Genomic DNA, 21,004 nt, shown 5'->3' with positions numbered 1-21,004 from the left:
TCAAAGAAAGGGTAGGACGAGGGAGGGATTGGAACGGAGCAGGGGAAATTTTTAGGGAGCTCATGGGTGATCTTTCAATTTTATCAATAAAGTATGTGGTCAGGTCATTAGAGGGCAAGAGATTGGGGAGGGGTTGTGGGAGACAAGGGTTTTGAGGAGGGATTTATATGTCTGAACAGCTGGTGCAGGTAATGGGTATGGGAGTCAATAAGAATGGATAAATAATACTGTCAGGTGGAGTTTGTCCTCTAGCCTGTAAGCTCATTATGAGCAGGGAACGTGTCTGCTCATTCTGTTGTATTGCATTTTCTTAAGTGCTTAGTATAGTGCTCTGCATATAGTAACCACTCAATAAATACAATTGATTGATTGAGAGTGCAGAGTTACAGCAGGTAAGGATGAATTTAAAATGGATGAGGTCAGCCCGGTGTCCGGCTTTCCACCAGGAGTGCTCTGCAGCTTAAACACAGAAGCGGAGATGATACAGGGTTGCAGGCTGGTGGTATGAGATGTGCAGAGGGACAGGGGAGTGAAGGAGTTGAGGGAAGGAGTAAAGCGATTTCACCCCCATTTAAAAGATGAGGAAATTTAGGCGCAGAGAAGTTAAGCGACTAACCCTAGGTCCCAGAACAGGTAAATGGAAGAGGCAGGTTTAGAACCTAAGTCCCCTGACTCCCAAGCCCGTGCTAGTTTGACTGGACCATCCTGCTTCTCAGAATTTTAATGACTGCACCGCTGAGCTCTAAAAATCTTGTCTTCAGGATCTCTGTGAGGGTCTGTATCCCCCACTGGGCTTTGAATCTTCACTCCGTGGGGAGGGTTCTGTAGGTATTGAACCCTGGATTTGGTTTGAGAAAATCAACCCCACATTGACTCGCTCTCAGCTGAAAACTGCCTATGGGTTTTTAAATTTCTCCTGTACACACCTGCCGGTCATGTTTTTGTGAATTGAGAAAAACAAACTTATTTTCTGTTGCAAGATAACACTCGTGGCCTTAGGTTGTAGGTGCTGGCTCCTTATATAGCTGGCTTATTTTTTTTTACCGATCAGGAGCAAAACAATTTTGAGCGCAGTGATCAGTGGTAACTAATAGTACTCCCCCAAATATTGATTTGCAGATCTGTACCCACAGTAGGTGCTCAGCAAATACTACTGATAGATGGATTTTAGGGCTTTGTAGAGATGTAACCCTATGCATTTTTGCTAGAAGTCTGTTATTGTGACTGTCCAGGAGAAGACACTCTTTCACCAAAACATTCTGTCATCAAGGTCAGTGCAAGTAAGGCTTCTTTTTCATCCTGTATCGCTAGAAGGATGCGTCATTGGCCCAAACCTTCTTAGTCACATTTCTTTTTATCACATATTGGAACATATCCAGAACTTTCTCAAATGTAATTCCTCTGAGCATATCTATTAAATTTCAAGGACACACTTTTAAATAGATTCTAACATTTTGTTTCAGTGAAAGAAAGCTCAATTTTTGCTGCATGCTGTTTGTAATATTTTCTGCAATGTAAGTATTACTAACGGTGTGCAGCAAAAATTGAGCTTTTTTTCTAAATCAGTTGGGAAACCGGTTTGTGAAAACATTCAAGCTTTTATAGGAGGTGGAATTGAAGTTAAGGACTGAAGTGAAAGTAGGAAATAGAAGTGTGAGGCCTATATTTCCTATAATTATCTGGGAACGAGAGCCAATCACAACTGGACTGCCTTTACATTTATAAGAGGGAAGTCTTGTTTTCTCTCTTCCTGTTTTCTGGATAAGCTATAATAGCTTTGTTAACTCTGTGTCCTGAGTTGGGAGTATAAATGCTTATATATCTACATGGTGGATAGTACTTAGATATCTAGATATTTGAATATCTATATAACTATATGGATATGTAGATAGATATCTCAGGAAGTTCGCTTGTCTGCAGTAGTTTGGTAGTGTATGTCAAAGCCCACGTACCCAGTGGTATGTAAACATTCAAAACTGTTTTCTAAGCTTTCTAAGATCTGAGTTGTTTGAGAAATGTCTAGTGGTACCATGACTTTTCCTTTTGTTTCTCTCCCACCAGTCTTAATAAATCAGCATTTTCTGAAAACTGCAAAGTCTTGTGGCTTGCTCCCATGATCTGAGGTGTCTTAAAGAACTCCAAAAAGTTCAGTATAACTGTTCCAAAAAAGAGGTTTTCTAAGCATAATGACAGTGTCGTTCATTTAGAGGGCTATTGTCAAATGGTTTGGATCGATTTTATTATTATTGCTGTTTATGAGCAAAATCTTATTGCAAATAATTATTCTACTATTTTTCAGCATTGATCAGGCTACTAAAGTACTGGAGAGTAAAGACATTGTTCACCCAGTTTCTGAGCATTTATATTTGGCTTCTGTCTCAACTAACGATGAAGAAACACCCTCTTCCCAAAGCACAGCCCTGACGCAGGATTTCCGAAGGTACTGTGTAAATTGCTTGCCTCCTGGGATATTCCAGTTGATTGGGTTGAGAGTGGTCCAAGGTTTGGGCAGCAGTCAAGCATTTGCCATATTCAGGGTGGAAAAACCCTCATGTGGATTGGATTAGGGCTCTCTGTTGGAGGGCTTAGCAGTTCTCAGACCTTCCCCTTTACTCTTTCGGTAGCCTGTGGAGGCTGACTGGCCATCATCAGTATATTAATATCAGCTCTCCTGCTTCCCTCTGCCCCGTCCCAGTCTCCACTTAGAGCCGCACATGTAGTGACCACAACCTTCCTCCTGCTCTGAGTGAGATGTAGGCCAGTGGTCAGCCCGCTGGACCTGTATCTCTGGGCCTTGGACCTTGCCACCACTTCACATCCTCACTGGCCATGTTTGAAAATCCTTGAGGCAGCTTTGAGTGCCAGCTTCAGACAGTGAGTTCCAAAGAGAGGTAGCTTGGGAAGTATAACATAACCAAGTGATATGTTTCCTGCTTACAAGGAGCTGACTTTCTAATGGGGAGACAAACATATTTATTGCTATGGTGGTCAAAATAAATGCAATGGTTTTGTTGTTTTTCTGCTGGGGCATTATAAGTTCCCTGCCAGTTTTAGAAAGAGCTGGCTAGAAAATCAGTTTATATCACTGATGAGAATTATTCACTGGGACTCAAGTTCTTAGGACAGTACTCTGCACATAGCACTCAATAAATACTACTGATTGATGATGAAGAGTAGGGGAAGAGCCCTCCTGTATCCTGCAACTAGTGGCAGGTTTCCAAATGATTTATATTTAATGAATTCAGCTCCATGACAGAATTTTCTCTTTTGAAGGCCAAGCTCTGTGTTTTCAACTTTGTAATGCTGCTCTCACCAGTTGGGCTCCAGTAGCTTGGTGTTCCTACCAGTGTTTTACTACAGCTTCCTACAAAATGTTCAGATGTATGTTTCTCTCAGCTGTGCAGGGCAACATCATCCAGTCTGAGTAATCCGGGCACCTGGTGGATCTAATGTCTGTGGCAAAAATTACGTCATTTCACAAATTGAGCCCAAATCACTCTTGTCCAGGCATTTTCATGATCCCACCCTCCCCCACTGACTACAGGTATTCCTCAGATTCTGCTGGTTAGGTGTTTTAGACAAACCAGATGTGGCTAAGGAAAAAGAAGAGGATGGAACTAGAATTTTAGTGTCTGAGCTTCAAAACCCATTGTTCTCAAGTCTGGTGTCTGCAAAGATCATTTATTCAGTCGTATTTATCCAGCGTTTTCTGTGTGGAAAGCACTGTATTAAATGCTTAAGAGAATACAATATCACAATAAACAGATGCAATTCCTGCCCATAGTGAGCTTACAAACTAGAGTTGGGGAAAGACATTAATATGAATACATAAATAAATTACAGGTAAATTGTAGATATGTACATAAATGTTGTGGCTATGTACATTAGTGCTGTGATCACTGGGGAATCAGATAATTCACCCAAACACTTAGTACAGTGCTTTGCACACAGTAAGTGCTCAGTAAATACTATCTATTGATTGATTGATTTACCCCTGAAAATGACTGGTAACAATAATGGCAAGGACCAGGTCACTTGAGGGAATAGTAGAGGATTAGAATCGGGAATGGTACAATCTGGCAGCCCTTTCTGTTATAGGAAGGGCAGAAGTCAATTAAAGAGTTGCTGCTTGGGAATATAACCTACAAATTGTCTTGTCTGCTTATGGCAGGCAAATGTCAGACAGTGACTCTGTGGGGAAGAAGAACTTTAATAAAAAAAGCATGAAATTCTCTTTCGCTCTCTCTCTTCCTTCCCCCCAACATTCACTCCTGGTGTAATGGAGGGACAGAAGTGATATGCTGACAAGAATTTAACGTGGTCAGGATTCTTGGAGGAACTCTGGCCAAAGGGAGCATACAATAAATATTAGCCTTCAGGCGCAAAATCTTGTAAGATGAGGAGAGACAGGCCTGGTGAGAAATTCTATGGGAGATTGACTGGGGATCCTGGGTTCTGTTTGAGGCAGGGAAATGGACTAAAAGATCATCTGGCTCAATGCCACTATATTAAATCACACAGAATTTTTGGCTCTAATATTTCATCTGAGATCATCCCACAGATCTGGATTCCTTTGTTTCTGTAGGGATGTAGAGTTAGAAAATGAGTTTGAATGCAACATTTGGCCTGATCCTTCAGGTTTTATGAAAAGCTGCATTTGAAAAGCAAGGCATCTTTAATCATACTTTTCTTCTTTATCAGTCTCCAGATCAGATTAGAGAAGCAGCATGGCCTAGTGGAAAGAGCATTGGTTTGGGAGTCAGAAGGACCTGTGTTCTAATCCTGGCTCTGCCACTTGTCTGCTGTGTGACCCTGGGCAAGTCACTTTGCTTCTCTGTGCCTCAGTTACCTCATCTGTAAAGTGGGGATTAAGCAGGAACTGTTTCCAACCTTACTTCCACCCAGTGCTTAGAACTATGCCAGGCACATAGTAAATGCCTAACAAATAAGAGCAGCAGCGTGGCTTAGTGGTAAGAGCCCGGGCTTGGGAGTCAGAGGTCATGGGCCAGCTCCCTCACGTGTCAGTTGTGTGACTTTGGGCAAGTCACTTAACTTCTCTGTGCCTCAGTTCCCTCATCTGTAAAATGAGATTAAGACTGTGAGCCCCACGTGGGACAACCTGATTACCTTGTATCTACCCCAGTGCTTAGAACAGTGCTTGGCACATAGTAAGTGCTTAACAAATACCAACATTATTATTATTAAATACCACAATTATTATTATTAGAAGCAAGCAATGCAGTGTGGTGCTAAGCAGCTTTCAGGGTTTTTTATTCATCAAGCACTCATATTTATTGAGTGGTTACTGTTTGCAGAGCACTCTACTAAGGTTGTTTTGATTCTGTTCCTTAATTTTGCAAGATATGTGGTATCATTGGTTCTGTATGGGGAGGGTAGTCCTTGTGTTGAGCCATTGGAAAGAGCGTCAGGGACCCACATTCCAGTCCTGCTGGAAGCTGGTTTACATGGATGAAGATGGCACATGCCTTTCACAAAGTGTTACCCTCATGAACCCCTGCTGGACTGCCTACTTTCTTGCTATACTTTGTTCCCCAGCAGGGAGGAAAGTGGGTGAGTTGAGCCATATGACTACTAAGAAAAAATATTTTGATCAGGGTTTAGGACTGAGCCTCAGCCATTGTTCTTGATGGGCGATTCCATGATTGGGAGTGTTTACTAGGAGCCCATGCAATTGTTATCAAGGGCACTGATGATCTCAGACCATCTGCCTAGCTCAGACATTTACTTTTGGGGTACTATGGTGAGGAGCAGGAGGGACTATTTTTCCACTTTCTTGGAAGAAAGGAATGGGAGACTCTTCGGGTCCCATGTCATCTTTTGTGAAGTTTTTGGAAGCAGCCTGGCATAGAGGAAAGAGCACGGGACTGGGCGTCGGAGGACATGGATTCGTTCCAGTCCTGGCTCTGCCACCTACCTGGTGTGTTACTTTGGGCAAGTCACTTAATGTCTCTGTGCCTCAGTTTCCTCATCTGTAAAATGGGGATTCAGTGTCTTAGTACAGTTCTTGGCACATAGTAAGCATTTAACAAATACCAAAATTATTATTTTTAATTATAATTATAAAATGCAGTGTAATTGACTCATTTAACTTGTTTATTCCAAAATTCCAAATTTAATGTAAGAAAAGCTATAGTAAGAATACAATTCAGCAAAAAGACATTCCCTCTCTGTCTCTCTCTCTCCTTTGTTAATGGTATTTGTTAAACTAAGCTCTGTTCTCACCGCTGGGGTAGATGCAAGTTAGTCAGGATTTACAGAGTACCTGTCCCAAATGGGGCTCACAATCTTATCTTATCCCCATTTTACAGATGAGATAACTGAGGCACAGAGAAGTTAAGTGCCTTGCTCAAGGGCATTCAGCAGGCAAGTGGCAGGGCTGAGATTAGAATCCAGATCCTTTAACTCCTAGGCCCATACTCTTTCCACTATTCCCCGTTTGATATGTCATTCTGGTCACTCATAACATACAATGATTAGTAGGGTCAACAGCTCCTTGAGATTATATATAGGATTTTATTTTGTATTGTATTCAGCTTCTATGACATTCTTGTCATGATCACCAGCTTGGGGTAATAGAAAAAGTGTTTTCTTATGCACTGAGCTCTGTGAGGTTAACTTGTCTTAACAAAGTCAAGCTGGGTCCTTTTCATGCTAATGTCTCCCTGGCCTAAAATCACCACTGGAGAAACTCCAGAATCAATCGTTACTTCTCATGCCTTTCTGGTTTGAATTTACAGGATCAGGAGCAGTCAGGAGAACATGGCTTGAATATTTTCATGAGGAGGTGAATCCCACTATTTTGCATGACAGGATCAGTTTTTAAAATACAAGTTTGAGGTTAATGCTTAAAGATAAGAAGGCCCAGTCCACCAATGTATCCTGAAGCCCTAATTGGCTGATAGCTTCTTATATCGCACTCAAGTTCAAGGGGTTCGGAAAGGATACCCCTAGCTCATAACCACACACCCCATCTACACTCCTCACTTAAACAGGATTTTTTGTAAACTAGGGTTGTGTACAGCTCCTGCTCAAGTCATATATTATCCTCGATTTATCTTTCAAGTCACACCAATTGTCACCAAATCCTCAGTACAACCTTCAAAACATCTCTAAGGTCTGCTCTTTTCTCTCTGTCCAAACTGCTACCATATTAAGCCAAGCATTTACCCTGTCCTGCCTTGATTACTGACTGCATCAACCTCCTTGCCTACCTCTTGCCTCCTGTCTCCCCACTTCAGTCCATATTTCACTCTACTGCCCAGATCATTTTTCTAAAAAAAGTTCTATCCATGTTTGCCTTTTTAAAATGTATTTGTTAAGCACTTACATTGTGTCAGGCTGTGTTCCCTGACCACAAGGAGTTACAGCCTAAAGGGAGAGATAGGCATTAATATAAAAAAATTATGGATATGTACACAGTCTATGTACATATCAACAGTACAGAACAACATTAAATATGGGCTCACAGTCTTAATCCCCATTTTGCAGTTGAGGTAACTGAAGTCCTGAGAAGTGAAGTGATTTGCCCAAGGTCACACAGCAGACAAGTGACACAGTGGGATTGAATCCAGGTCCTTTGACTCCCAGACCTGTGCTCGTTTCCCTAGGCCAAGTTGCTTCTCCTCCTCGAGAACTTCTAGTAGTTGTCTATCCATCTCTGCATCAAAGAGAAACTCCTTACCATAGACTTTAAAGCACTCAGCCATTTTGCCCTCTCTCTGATTTTCTACCAGATCCCACTCCACTCACTTCACTTCTCTAATGCCGACATTTCACGGGTACCTCAGTCTCACCTATGTTGCCGCCAAATCCTCATATATGTCCTCCTTCTGGCCTGGAACTCCCTACCCCTTCTTATCCGACAGATGATCACTCTCCTCACCTTCAAAATCTTATTAAAGTCACATCTCCAAGAGGCCTTCCCAACTAAGGCCTCCTTTCGTCTCTTCCCATTCCCTTCCCAGTTGCTTTTGCACTTGGATTTGATCCTTTTATTCATTCATTCAGTCATATTTATTGAGCACTTACTGTGTGCAGAACACTGTACGAAGCGCTTGGAAAGTACAATTCAGCAACAAATAGAGACAGTCCTTACCCAACAACGGGTTATTTATCTCACCCTCGGCCCCACAGCACTTATGTACGTATCCATAATTTATTTATTTATATTAATGCCCATCTCCCACAATAGGCTGTAAGCTCCTTGGGGTTAGGGAACATGTCTGCCAACTCTAATGTACTTTCCCAAGTGCTTAGTACAGTGCTCTGCACACAATAATAGCTAATTGATCATTTATTGCGCACTCAATAAATATGATGGATTGATTGGTGAATTGATATTCCACCACTGTTGTTTCCAGCAGAACAGTGCCTGGCATGTGGTAGCACTTTACCCTTAAAAGAGGAAAAAAAGAAAAAGAAAAGGGACAGGCCAATATTCATTCAATAGTATTTCATTCAATAGTATTTACTGAGCGCTTACTATGTGCAGAGCACTGTACTAAGCGCTTGGAACGAACAAGTCGGCAACAGATAAAGACAGTCCCTGCCGTTTGACGGGCTTACAGTCTAATCGGGAGAGACAGGCCAATATTAGAAGACCTCAAGTGTAAGTGCTGATCCCACCTCTTCATTCCAAGTAGTGATGAGCCAGTCTGACCTGGGCACTTTGTTTTTTGTAAGAAGCTGCCTGTCTGCTTTTGTTGCCATGGAGTCCAGGCATGGCATTAGCATAGAGGCATTTCTAACTTCATAAAGAGCTAAGAAGAAGCTATGATAGGAAACCACAATTGCCTTACCCACTGCAGCACAAAATTGGGGCAGGAAAGAAAGGGTAGTTTGGCTGCAATTAATGAAAGGAACCAGGTGAGGGGGAGCAGCCTTTAGTAGCCCAGAATTTAGGGCAGGAGAGGAGAGATTTCGGCCCTTTCTATTCCCACCCATCAGTGCAACCTCACTCCAAAGCCCCTGCATAATTGGGTATCCTATCTGCAAATGATTGGTTGTGTCAGAAGGCAAATTCCCTCCCCACCTCTTCCTCCCTTCATCTCTCCTTCCCTGCAGCAATTGGATGAAGCACCAGGCACAGTTTACAGATCTTGGGCTTCGGAGGAATTAATGCGTCACATAATAATAATAATAGTTCTGGTATTTGTTAAGCACTTACTTTGTACCAGACGCTGAACTAAGCGCTTGAGTGGATACAAGTGAATTGGTTAGACAAAGTCCTTCTCCCATTTGGGGCTCATAGTCTCAATCCCCATTAGTCTCAATCCCCATTTTACAGACGAGGTAACTGAAGCACAGAGAAATGAAGGGACTTGTCCAAGGTCACACAGCAGACAAGTGGCAGAGATGGGATAAGAACCCACAACCTTCTTACTCCCAAGCCCATACTTACACTATGCCATCTATGCCATTCTTCTTAGTTCTGCATTTTATGTAGTGTGGTGGTTCAGAACCAAGAGTAAAGCTGTATTATCAAAAGAAAATCAGTTCATAAAGATTGTTTTACTTCGTAACTTGCAGTAAATACACCTTTGAATCCCAAGAATTCTTACCTTTATTCTTAAAATCCTTGGAGAATTAATATTTCTGGAGGTCAGCTCTGCACATTTATTTGGCTACAGAAAGAGTCCAGCTCTGCACACTGCGTACAAGTCCTCCCATTGATAGGTGGAAACCAGTTTAAGAGCAGAACACCATCAACCTGCAGTGACCGAAATAAATCTGTCCAGCTTAACTGAAGATGTGAGGGCACCACATCTGTCCATCAGTGTTCCCAGTCTATGACATCTTACAGTGGGAAGTCGTGAGTTTAAGTTTGCAGATGACTGTTGATGAGTCATTTAATGATTGTCCTCTAACGAGGTAAAATCATAAGAAATTATATTTCTGACGATGGAGCTTACCGATTTGGTTTTTCAACTGGAAAGGTGGGGCTCAGATCATTCAGTGGAGAGCAGCCCTCCACAAATCAACGTTTTGAGCTGACCCAAAGATTTAGTGCCTAAAGTCAGCTTTGCCTGCATTGTCAATTATGAGACTGTGTTTCCTGAATACCGTTTCCTCACCATCAGCAACAAGTTCATAAATTCCATGTTGATTTTGCCTGAACATTTGTGGCTCTGGTTTGTAGGGTCCGGTGGAAGGAGGTGGTGGTAGGGTATAAAAGGGAAAGGAAAAAACCTGAGAGGCACAACCAGACTTGGAGAACACAGCCATAGGTACTGCTGGGCTCAGAAAACAGAGACACTGCCCAGAGATGTTGCTTGGAGAGAGAGTCTGCTCAGAGACACGACTCAGGGATGCTGTCTAGAGACCCTGTCTAGAGCTACAGTTCAGAGATAGAGATACAGCTTGGGGCTAGAGCTCAGGGACTCAGTTCAGACTTTCATTCAACAGTATTTATTGAGCACTTACTATGTACAGAGCACTGTACTAAGCGCTTAGAATGTACAAATTGGCAACAGATAGAGACAGTCCCTGCCCTTTGATGGGCTTACAGTCTAATCGACTTATATTTGGACACTCGCCTCAGAGAGATAGCAGGAACCCAGGGCACCAGGCATTTAAAAGTAGCAGCTTGGGTGAGTGGGAATTGCCCAGAGAGATCCGGGTGGCAAATGAGAACCTCAAGGGGACTGTGGGCGGGGGTCAGTGAGAGCTGCTCCTGGTTGCCCTGCAGGTAGCCACCTCTTTCCTAGACAGTCTCACATTTCTAGTGGAACAGGGACCCTCTCTGGTCAGTCACTTCCTCTCCCCACTGCCCAAACACGGTTGTCATCACCCAGTGGGGATTGAGGTGGGATGCAGCAAGGGGCAAAGTGAATGTGGGGACAAGTTGCAAACAAATTTTCCTGATGCCCCTGTTAATAATAATGATAGTAATGTTGGTATTTAAGGGCTTACTATGTACCAAGCACTGTTCTAAGCGCTGGGGTAGATACAGGGTAATCAGGTTGTCCCATATAGGGCTCACAGTCTAAATCACCATTTTACAGATGAGGGAACTGAGGCACCGAGAAGTTAAATGACTTGCCCAAAGTCACACAGCTGACAGGCAGCGGAGCCGGGATTAGAACCCACAACCTCTGACTTCTAAACTCGTACTCTTTCCACTAAGCCACACTGCTTCCCTATTATAAAGCCTATCATCATTATCATCATCATCTGGTACTTACTGAGTACCTACTACGTGCAGAGCACTTATTAAAGCGCTTGGGTGAATTCAGAGTTAAAAGACTCAACCCTTGCCTTCAAGGATTTACAGTCCTGGGGGAGAGATTATCACTTCAGTAGATGAACAGAAATGGAGCATTAGAATAAAGAGAGATGAGCATCAATGCAACGGGGGCTGTGCTAACTTAAGAGAAACACCAAGTGGAAAGAGCATGGGCCTGGGAGTCAGAGGACTTGGGGTCTAATCCCAGCTCTTCCACTTGGCTTCTATGTGACCTTGGGCAAGTCACTTCACTTCTCTGGGCCTCAGTTTCCTCATCTGAAAAATGGGGATTAAGATTGTGAGTCCCGATTATCCTGTAGCTACCCCAGCACTTAGTAAAGTGCCTGGCACAGAGAAAGTGCTCAACAAATACCACTATTATTATCATTCTTGTTTCAGGGGCATGGAAGGGCTGATGTGGCAGTCAGGGGCTACAGGTGGGAAGATCAGTCAGAGATTAGTCAGAGAAGGCCTGGAAAAAATGTGATCTCAGAAGGGCTTTGAAGATGGGGAGAGCTGTTCTCTGCTGGATATCAAGTGGGAGGGAATTCCAGGCAGGGGTTGGATCAAGAGGTCCTCAGTGGGAGAGATGAAAACGAGTTACAGTCAGTAGGTTGGTTTGAAAGGAACAAAGATGGGCAGCTGGGTTTTAGTGGGAGGGAAGAATGGATGATTAGGAAGAAGAGAGCTGATTGAGTACTTTAATGTCAGGAGTTTCTGCTTGGCACCAAAAGAATGAGTGACCATTGGAGGTTTTTAGGAGTGGGGAGATACTTTAGTAAAAAGATCTGGGCAGCAGAGTGAAGTTTGAGGAGAGATTGGAGGCAGGGAGGTTGGTGAAGAGACTGACAGATGTTTAGGACAGATGTCTGGACCAGTGTGGTGGCAGTTTGAATAGAGATGAAGGGACAGATTTTGGTAGGGAAGAGTGGGTGCATGTGTTTTAAAAAGGTGCAAAGGTATGGAGTCAGAAACATGAGTAAAAAGGGTAGGTTTTGCAAGTAGGCAGAGATCTGCTCCTCAAACTCCTCACCATTGGCTTTAAACCGCTTTACCCCCTTGTCCCTTCCTACCTCATCACACTGTCTCCTGCTACAACCCAGCCCTGCACACTTCATTCTTCTGGTGCTAACCTTTTCATTCATTCATTCAATAGTATTTATTGAGCGCTTACTATGTGCAGAGCACTGTACTAAGCACTTGGAATGAACAAGTCGGCAACAGATAGAGACAGTCCCTGCCGTTTGACGGGCTTACAGTCTAATCGGGGGAGATGGACAGATGAGAACAATGGCAATAAATAGAGTCAAGGGGAAGGACATCTCGTAAAAACCATGGCAACTAAATAGAATCAAGGCGATGTACATTTCATTAACAAAATAAATAGGGTAATGGAAATATATATAGTTGAGCGGTCGAGTACAGTGCTGAGGGGATGGGAAGGGAGAGGGGGAGGAGCAGAGGGAAAGGGGGAAAAGAGGGTTTAGCTGCGGAGAGGTGAAGGGGGGTGGTAGAGGGAGTAGAGGGAGAAGAGGAGCTCAGTCTGGGAAGGCCTCTTGGAGGAGGTGAGTTTTAAGTAGGGTTTTGAAGAGAGGAAAGGAATCAGTTTGGCGGAGGTGAGGAGGGAGGGAGTTCCAGGACCGCGGGAGGACATGGCCCAGGGGTCGACGGCGAAATAGGCGAGACCGAGGGATGGTGAGGAGGTGGGCGGCAGAGGAGTGGAGCGTGCGGGGTGGGCGGTACAAAGAGAGAAGGGAGGAGAGGTAGGACGGGGCAAGGTGATGTAGGGCCTTGAAGCCTAGAGTGAGGAGTTTTTGTTTGGAGCGGAGGTTGATAGGCAACCACTGGAGTTGTTTAAGAAGGGGAGTGACATGCCCAGATCGTTTCTGCAGGAAGATGAGCCGAGCAGCGGAGTGAAGAATAGACCGGAGCGGGGCGAGAGAGAAGGAAGGGAGGTCAGAGAGAAGGCTGACACAGTAGTCTAGCCGGGATATAACGAGAGCCCGTAGCAGTAAGGTAGCCGTTTGGGTGGAGAGGAAAGGGCGGATCTTGGCGATATTGTAAAGGTGAAACCGGCAGGTCTTGGTAACGGATAGGATGTGTGGGGTGAACGAGAGAGACGAGTCAAGGGTGACACCGAGATTGCGGGCCCGAGAGACGGGAAGGATGGTCGTGCCATCCACGGTGATAGAGAAGTCTGGGACTGTACCATGATCGCATCTATCTCGCCACTGACCTTTCACCACAACATACCTCTGGCCTGTAATGCCTTCCCTCCTCATATCAGACAGATAAGTGCTCTCCCCCAATTCAAAACCTATTGAAGGCACATCTCCTCCAGGAAGCCTTCTATGACTGAACCTCTTCTCCTATTCTTGTCTGCGCTGCTCATACTTGCTCCTTCATTCATCCTCCCTCCCTTTCCCAGAGCACATATGTATCTCTCTCTATATATCTGTAATTTATTTATGTATGTATGTATGTATGTATGTATGTATGTATGTATTTATTTATTTATTTATTTATTTATTTATTTATTTATATTAATATTTATCTTCCCCTCTAGACTCTGAGCTTGTTGTGGGCAGGGAATGTGACATTGTACTCTCCCAAGTGCTTTGCACACAGTAAGTGCACAGTAAATGCAATTATCAATAATTATACTAATAATAAGAAGAATGAGAGAGTGGATGATGAGGTGGGAGGGAGCTGTGGAGTTGGGGAGATTTGGGGTTGCTTACCCTGATGGCTTCAATTTTCTCAATAAAGGAGTTGGCAAAGTCATTACGATTGGGGCAAGGCCTGGTTTCTTCTCAACTTACTTGAAAATAAGGGAAAATCACATGGGACTCCTTTCCCTTCTGTGGACTCCCCACGCTTTGGTCATTTGGAAGAGATCGCAAACAGCTCATCCAGCAGAGCTGCAGATCCTCAAGTGCAAGCACTTGGAATGTGTCTGTTTATTGTTACATTGTACTCTCCCAAGCTGTTAGTATAGTGCTCTGCTCACATTAAGTGCTCAATAAATACAATTAGATGAATAGTACGTATTGAGCGCTTTCCTGTGCAGAGTACTGTATTAATAGTTTGGAGGAGAATATAATATAGTAGAGATGGTAGACACAATCCCTGCCCATGGGGAGTCTACAGTGTAGTGGGGGAGACTGACATTTACATAAATTACAGATTAGGGGAAGAGGCAGAGTAGAGGGATATGGACATAAATGCTGGGGGGGAGCCTTGCAACTCCTTTTCAAAGGCTTCAGCATTGGTCACAGCATCAGGGCAGTGAGAAGCTCATAAAGCATGCATTGCTCTCGTGCTGAATGCACAGTCTGGTCTTGAAATTTCAGAGCTCCAGTTTTTGCAGTGAACCATATGCAGATACCCATTTCTCCAGCCCTTCCTGCTCAGAGCACCACTGGGGAGGGGTTACATATATGGAAAAGATTCCTTTAAAGAATTTCTAATCCAGATAGATGACTGTACTATGCATTTGGGAAAGTACAGTGTCTTAGAGTTGGTAGACACCATCCCTGCCCACAAGGAGCTCACAGTCTAAAGGGGTTTTCCAACCTGAAAAGACAGAACCGACTTGAGATCTTCTCTGGGAAAGCAGAAGTAATTACTCAGACATTTTTGACAACAGACAAATAAGCAAGATCTCATAGCAGCATGGCTCACCCAGGTGAAACTGAGTGACAACCACCGGGTAATGTAATTTCCAGGAGAAAGCCTCTCAGTTTTAACCACTGATAGTTACTTCTCCAGGCAAGATTGACATATTCACCAGTTTTGCATTAATGTGAAAGTCAATGCCCACATTACTCCCAGGAAATTTTATATGGTTACATTGTGGGGAACGTTTTGATTTGCTGTGTTTCTATTGACACCACCATTAGATCTTTGCAAACCATGCAAACCCACTGGGAAGGGGTTACATATATGGAAAAGATTCCTTTAAAGAATTTCTAATCCAGATAGATGACTGTACTATGCATTTGGGAAAGTACAGTGTCTTAGAGTTGGTAGACACCATCCCTGCCCACAAGGAGCTCACAGTCTAAAGTCCTTTTTGGACTTAAAAAACATAAATATGCATGACTTTCAAAGGGTCCTATTTGAATGACCTTATTCTATTTTTAAAAACTTAGGAAAACAAATATCTTGGAGTCATTGCTTTGGGCATTGCATATTTATGTTTTTTAATAAAACAAAAGATTAAGAAATCATTTGAAAAATCTTTATCTTGATTTAAATTAGGTAAATAAGAAGTTTAATCAAGTAAGGTTATAATTGACATTTCCCATATATTTTTGAAAGTGCTTCTTTGCCAATATAGCTGGTAGCATAGTTGAAGATGTTTATGGTCACATACATTTTTGGTATATTCGAGCACTCATAATGCTTGAGGAGAAGTTATTAGTTGGCTAAATATACTGTTTTATTAGGGATAATGCTTTCTGTCCTTTCCAATCCCCAAACTTTCAGGTTGGAGACCATGACCAGATGAATTCTTAGAAAATGGCAAGTTTTTGAGTCCAAAAAGGACAAATATTAAGAATTTGGGAAGAAATGTTTCTTTCTCCATGGGGATTTTAATCTATCATGTTCTTACTGATGCAGCTTCATTCCTGGGTGATATCTCAACTGGCCTTTCCTAATCTACTGGGTGAGCCCTCCAAAAAGCTAGGTCACTAAAAGGGTAGCAGGTTACAGGATCTGAGCGGTTAACAGTAACAGTATCTCCAAATCAAACTGCTTCCCGTACACTCGCCGATTGGCTTGCTGTGTTGGCTGCCATGCCATTCTTCCGATTTGTCATCCGAGAGAGATTCCATTGTTTTTCCGATAGGGATGGGCAGCTCCAGACACCATCACGGCCATTTGAATTTGTGTCCAATCATCCTGGTTGGTTTTCAGCATGGAACAATCATTGTGTTTGCTGATGAAAAGAGATGCACCCAGGAGCCGGTCCCCAAATCAATTTGCATTTTGATTTGCACTGACAATGCATGCTTGAAAGGAGGTTTTGCAGCTTTACCTCCTCAGCCTTGCTGGCATCAGAAGCCAGGGGCCCAGCTTTTTGTAGCGGGGCTTACCGTCTGAACAGCTGGTTTGAGCATGGTGCATTCGGGGCTGGTGACGTCACCGTGCCTTGCACAGGAGCTGGGATTTTTAAAGAAAAGAATATTCTCCTAGACCACACACGCACACAAACACACACACACACACACACACACACACACACATCCTGGCTCCAGTTCAGAAGCGAGGAGCTGCTCCTCCAGTGTTTCGGCTTCAGCTGCCATTGATGCAAGCAGCTGTTTCCCTCTGCAGTGCAGTATCACAACCCGAGCAGGCAGCTCTCCCAGGTCCCCTCGCTGGTGGATTTAACAAGAAAGCTGGCCTTGCTTTCAGCTAGCTTCGACTCCAGGGCAAGCTGAGGATGGGCGGGTCGCAGTCTCTTCAGCAGGCACCGACCAGCAGTCTGAACTGGGAACCTTCGGAGGCGATGTAAGTGCAGAATGTCTTTGCTCCCTGTAACCATCCGTTCCACCCCACAGGCTGCCTGCCGAAACTGGACAGGGAGCCTGCGTGCGGCGTCTTTGTCCATGTTGGTACCGTTCAGGTAAAGATGCAATGTTGATCTTGCTGAGGGATGGCAGGAAGAGATGTGTTTTACTTCTCCTGGCATTCTTCTACTTTTCGTTTGCTCCTGCTTAACACCAAAGCTGCTTCATTTTATTCTGGGCTATCTATATCCCATCTAGTACCTTGACAGCAGGGTAGTAGCTGAAAAAAATCATCCTGAGTTCCCAGTTTTTCATTCAGGGCTTGTCTGAATCCGGGCATTTTGTGGGATTTTCACTTCTGTTGTTCTTCATCAGAAAAAACAGCACAGATGACACTGCTGTTTTGGAGGAAAATTGTGAATGACAGATTTGCTCTTTAGATAAAAGGCCATCCATAATAGTCATTCTTGAGGCTTTGACGAGTTGGTTCCAGTGGAGCCCAACTTACATACAGTTTGCATTGGGATAATTGTCCCTTAGCAACACACTGAATACAATCTTAAATCACAAGATATTTTATCAGTGATAAGCTGCATGGGTCAGTTTTGTCCTTTATTGTGACAGGATCTAGCAGTTCACTAACCTAGCAGCTTGATCTTTCTTCTAAACTCTGAGGCAATGCCTTACCGAGCGGCCTTTATCTTGAATAGATTCTGTTCGGCTGGTCATTTTTATTAGCATCAAGTCAGACATGCCCACAGTCATATTTGGAAGATGATACTTGTTAAGTCAGGATTGGTTATTGGGTTTCTGGAAAACAAACCGGCATCCGAAGAGGCCTCAGTGTTACGATCTTGGTTGATTCTTTCTGGTTTGAATAATTTGTTTTTTCCACTGGAAATGCGTGATTCTGCAAAGAGTATTTTCATGATCAGACCCATTTATCTGCAGATTTAAAGAAACATTGGGCTTAGTCAGTGCATTGTAGTGGAGAGAGCAGATTGAGGATAGTGGCCCACTAATGATCTGTGGTCCTGAGGCATTACAGAGGATTCTACAGTGGGATGATGTAATGTTAGCCCACGCCTCCACTTTCAGAATAGGGTCTTTTCTGGGCTCAGAGCTTCATGTTTAATATCAGTCAAAGCTGAATGACACACTGCATTGAGCTCCTTCTTCATTCTCGTAGGTCCATAATTCATTATTGTCAAGCCAAGAAGGACATTGATTTTTTTTTATTATGAAAGGTGGAAACCCACTATTCTCTCATGTGTATTAATGTCTGTGTGCTGTTGAGCTATTAAATATAACAAAAGGTTTAGCATTGATTTGAGCATATTTCTGAAAGCCTAGCTATTTTAATATTTTAATATCTCTTTTCCCAGTGGTGCAAGACACTGATGGTAGTGTTGAAGCACAAGTTAATGACAGGAATAATGTGATAGAAAAGTCTTTATGACTTGGTTTTGGAAAAATAGACCGTGGAAATCAGGGGAATGTCAGCTTTTTTTCCCTCCATTCTTCCTCTCTCCTTCTCATCATCATTATCATCACAAAGACGCATTGAGCACTTACACTCTGTGAAAGACTGTACTAAGCACTGGAGGAATTCTAGACACCCTCATTTAAACACATTCCTGACCTGCAGTGGGAAGGGAGGGAAGCAGGGAGACATTCAATGGGAAGGGACAACCATTAGAGAGATTATGAGCTAAGGAGCAACAGGTGAAATTCAGTAATAGGAAAATATCCAAAGCAAAAATGGGACAAGACATTGGACAACTCTGGAGTAGTTCTGGGACCAGGTGTAGAGATGCCTTCAACTTCCAGCTGTCCTGGATGCCGGGCCGGTGGGAAGGAAGTGGCTGAGGTGACATTTGGTAGCCTCTGAGGTTTCTTGGATCTGAGTGGGGGTGGGCTCAAGACTTCAGATCATCAGACTTTCGCTTGCCCCCTCCGCTTGTGAAGAATGGAGTGGGCCACCTGAGAGATCTGCAGTTCTCTTCTTGGAACCATTTAGCTGAATGAAGGACCAGGTCCTACTGCCTGAGGCCAGGTTTAAAAGAGTGTTTGAGGTTGGAAACTTCACTTTCCTCTTGGAGGAGAATACACACACACAGACACACACACACACACACACACACACACACACACATGCACACATGTGTGTATGTACACACATGTACACCCAGTTCTTTCATATCTCAAGAGTTGGATCTCCCTTTAAGTAAAAATTCACTCTGAAATACACACCTATTCTGACACCACACAAGCCTATGCTGTCCATGCACTTATGTGCTCAGGTAGTTTCTTTAATAACACAGCACACCAAGACCACACAAACTTGCATTATCAGAAGAATGTTCCCTAATTTGCTTACAATAATAAAAATAATAACGGTAGTAGTGTTTATTAAGCACTTACAATGTGCCAAGCACTGTATTAAGCACTGGGCTAGATGCAAGATAACCAGGTCAGACATAGTTCCTGCCCCACACAAGTCTTGAACAGACCTTCAACCCCCATTTTACAAATGAAGAAAAAGAAACACAGAGAAGTGAAGTAACTTATCTGAGGTCACCTAGCAGACAAGTGGCAAGACATGAAATGTATGCATATGTTAGAGCAGAATGTGTGTTCGGGTGTATGAGCCCTCAGCCCTCTTAGGTGTTAGTGTGATTCTCAACATGTCCTAGTTCACTGGGCACAGTTGGGGAAGTCCTACCAATTCTCATATGGAACTTTCAAATCCAATCCTACAGCAATCTGTACAACCACCTGAGTCCAGATCTTCTCCCGGCTTAACTTCATCCCTGCTTCACTGCTCCATATTGGTAGTAGGAGGAGTAAATACTGCAGGGCATTGTCCTAAGTACTGGGAAAGAATACACTGGTAGGAGGTAAACATGGTCCCTGGCCTTCAGGAGTCTCTCAGTCTAAGAATAAAAGTGGAGATAGAGGGGACTGGGGACAGAAACATCACTAAAACAGTGAAAGAGCTTAAAACACAAGGACAAATATGCAACGTACCCCAAATAAAACCCAACACCTGTAGAATGCTGCAACTAGAGAAGAAGAATTTCAGGCCCTTTGAGGCTCAGTCCCAGACACAGCTTAGCAGATACCAGTCTCCCCTGGATTTTGTGGTGACCTCCTGCTGGGAGCAGTTTTCTTTCCCACTGGGGGAATGGAGGGCAGGACAAGATGGAGTCTCCTTGATAGTGTAGAGGAGAGGAGTCATTGCGGTTGGCAGCCCAGAACCAGCTAGCAGATACCAGTAGAAGTATCTATTAAGCACCTACCATGTTCAGAGTACTGTACTAAGTGCTGCAAAAAAAATACACAGGTACGCATTCAATACAGCCTGTAGCCCCCGGGGCTCACAGTCTAAAAGAACATGGGACAGGGTTTGGTGACAGACACAGTGAGAAAGATGAAATAATATAAATGCCAGCAACATAGAAGCAAAATTCAGAGTCCAACAAGCCCAGTGGTAAAGAGAATCAGGAGGGGCCTCAGGGGGCTGCCATCCAGTTCACTCCTAAGTTTCCCAAAGTTCTATCACTTGAGTCTGCGCACTGCTGCTGCATGATTCCCCCATGACCCTGTGTGCATGGCTGGCATCCAAGAGGAGACACTGGGTGTCATGAAAGGATGGTGGCAAGGGTTACTGGTGGTTTTGCTCAGTTGTTTCACTCTGCCAACTGGTGAGAAGAGACACCTTGGGGCCACATGTGCCTGCAGGCATTTCCAGAGCTGCATTAGAAAAAAATGTTCTCTCCTGGAGTTTCAGGTCCTTTCCAAGGATACCTACTGCTCCCTGGAAATAGCTATCAATTATTGACTGCTTACTCTGTGCAGAGAAATGTACTAAGTACTCGGAAAATGCATTACAGTAGTCAGGAGACACATCTGCCAACTCTGCTGTATTTTTCTCTCCCAAGTGCTTAGTACCATATTCCACACACAGTAAGTGCTCAGTAAATAATATGCAATTGATTGATTGATAGACCTGTTCCCCGCCCACCAAGAGTTTATAGTTTAGAGGGAATATCTTGTCCACTGAGAAAATCAGTCTCCCTAGGTAATGGTAGTACCTGTTCCTGAAATCTACCTTCTCTGTTATCAAACTGAACCCAATTTTTTTTTTTTTTTAAAAAATCAAACTTATTTCCTAGCATTACTTGCTGTGATCATTCTAGGACCCTGCTAGGCAGTGCAGAGAGAAAGCATGGCTTTCAGC

At 43.6% G+C, this 21,004-nt stretch overlaps 1 protein-coding gene across 7 annotated transcripts in view; it reads left to right on the top strand.

Moving 5' to 3' along the window:
- Window positions 1-21,004, top strand: part of LOC100084468 (transforming acidic coiled-coil-containing protein 2) — a 298,341-nt gene that overhangs the window by 154,024 nt on the left and 123,313 nt on the right. For all 7 annotated transcript variants that reach the window (XM_029080506.2, XM_029080510.2, XM_029080508.2 and 4 more), the window contains exon 9: window positions 2,300-2,440. In XM_029080506.2, coding sequence (XP_028936339.1) covers window positions 2,300-2,440 — 141 coding nt within the window. The remainder of the gene's footprint in view (window positions 1-2,299; window positions 2,441-21,004) is intronic.

The sequence above is a fragment of the Ornithorhynchus anatinus genome, chromosome 16 (genome assembly GCF_004115215.2).
Source record: "Ornithorhynchus anatinus isolate Pmale09 chromosome 16, mOrnAna1.pri.v4, whole genome shotgun sequence".
In the NCBI taxonomy this organism is placed as follows: Eukaryota; Metazoa; Chordata; class Mammalia; order Monotremata; family Ornithorhynchidae; genus Ornithorhynchus; species Ornithorhynchus anatinus.
Note: the sequence above shows the minus strand (reverse complement) of the source record. Positions and strands in the feature narration are given on the sequence as shown.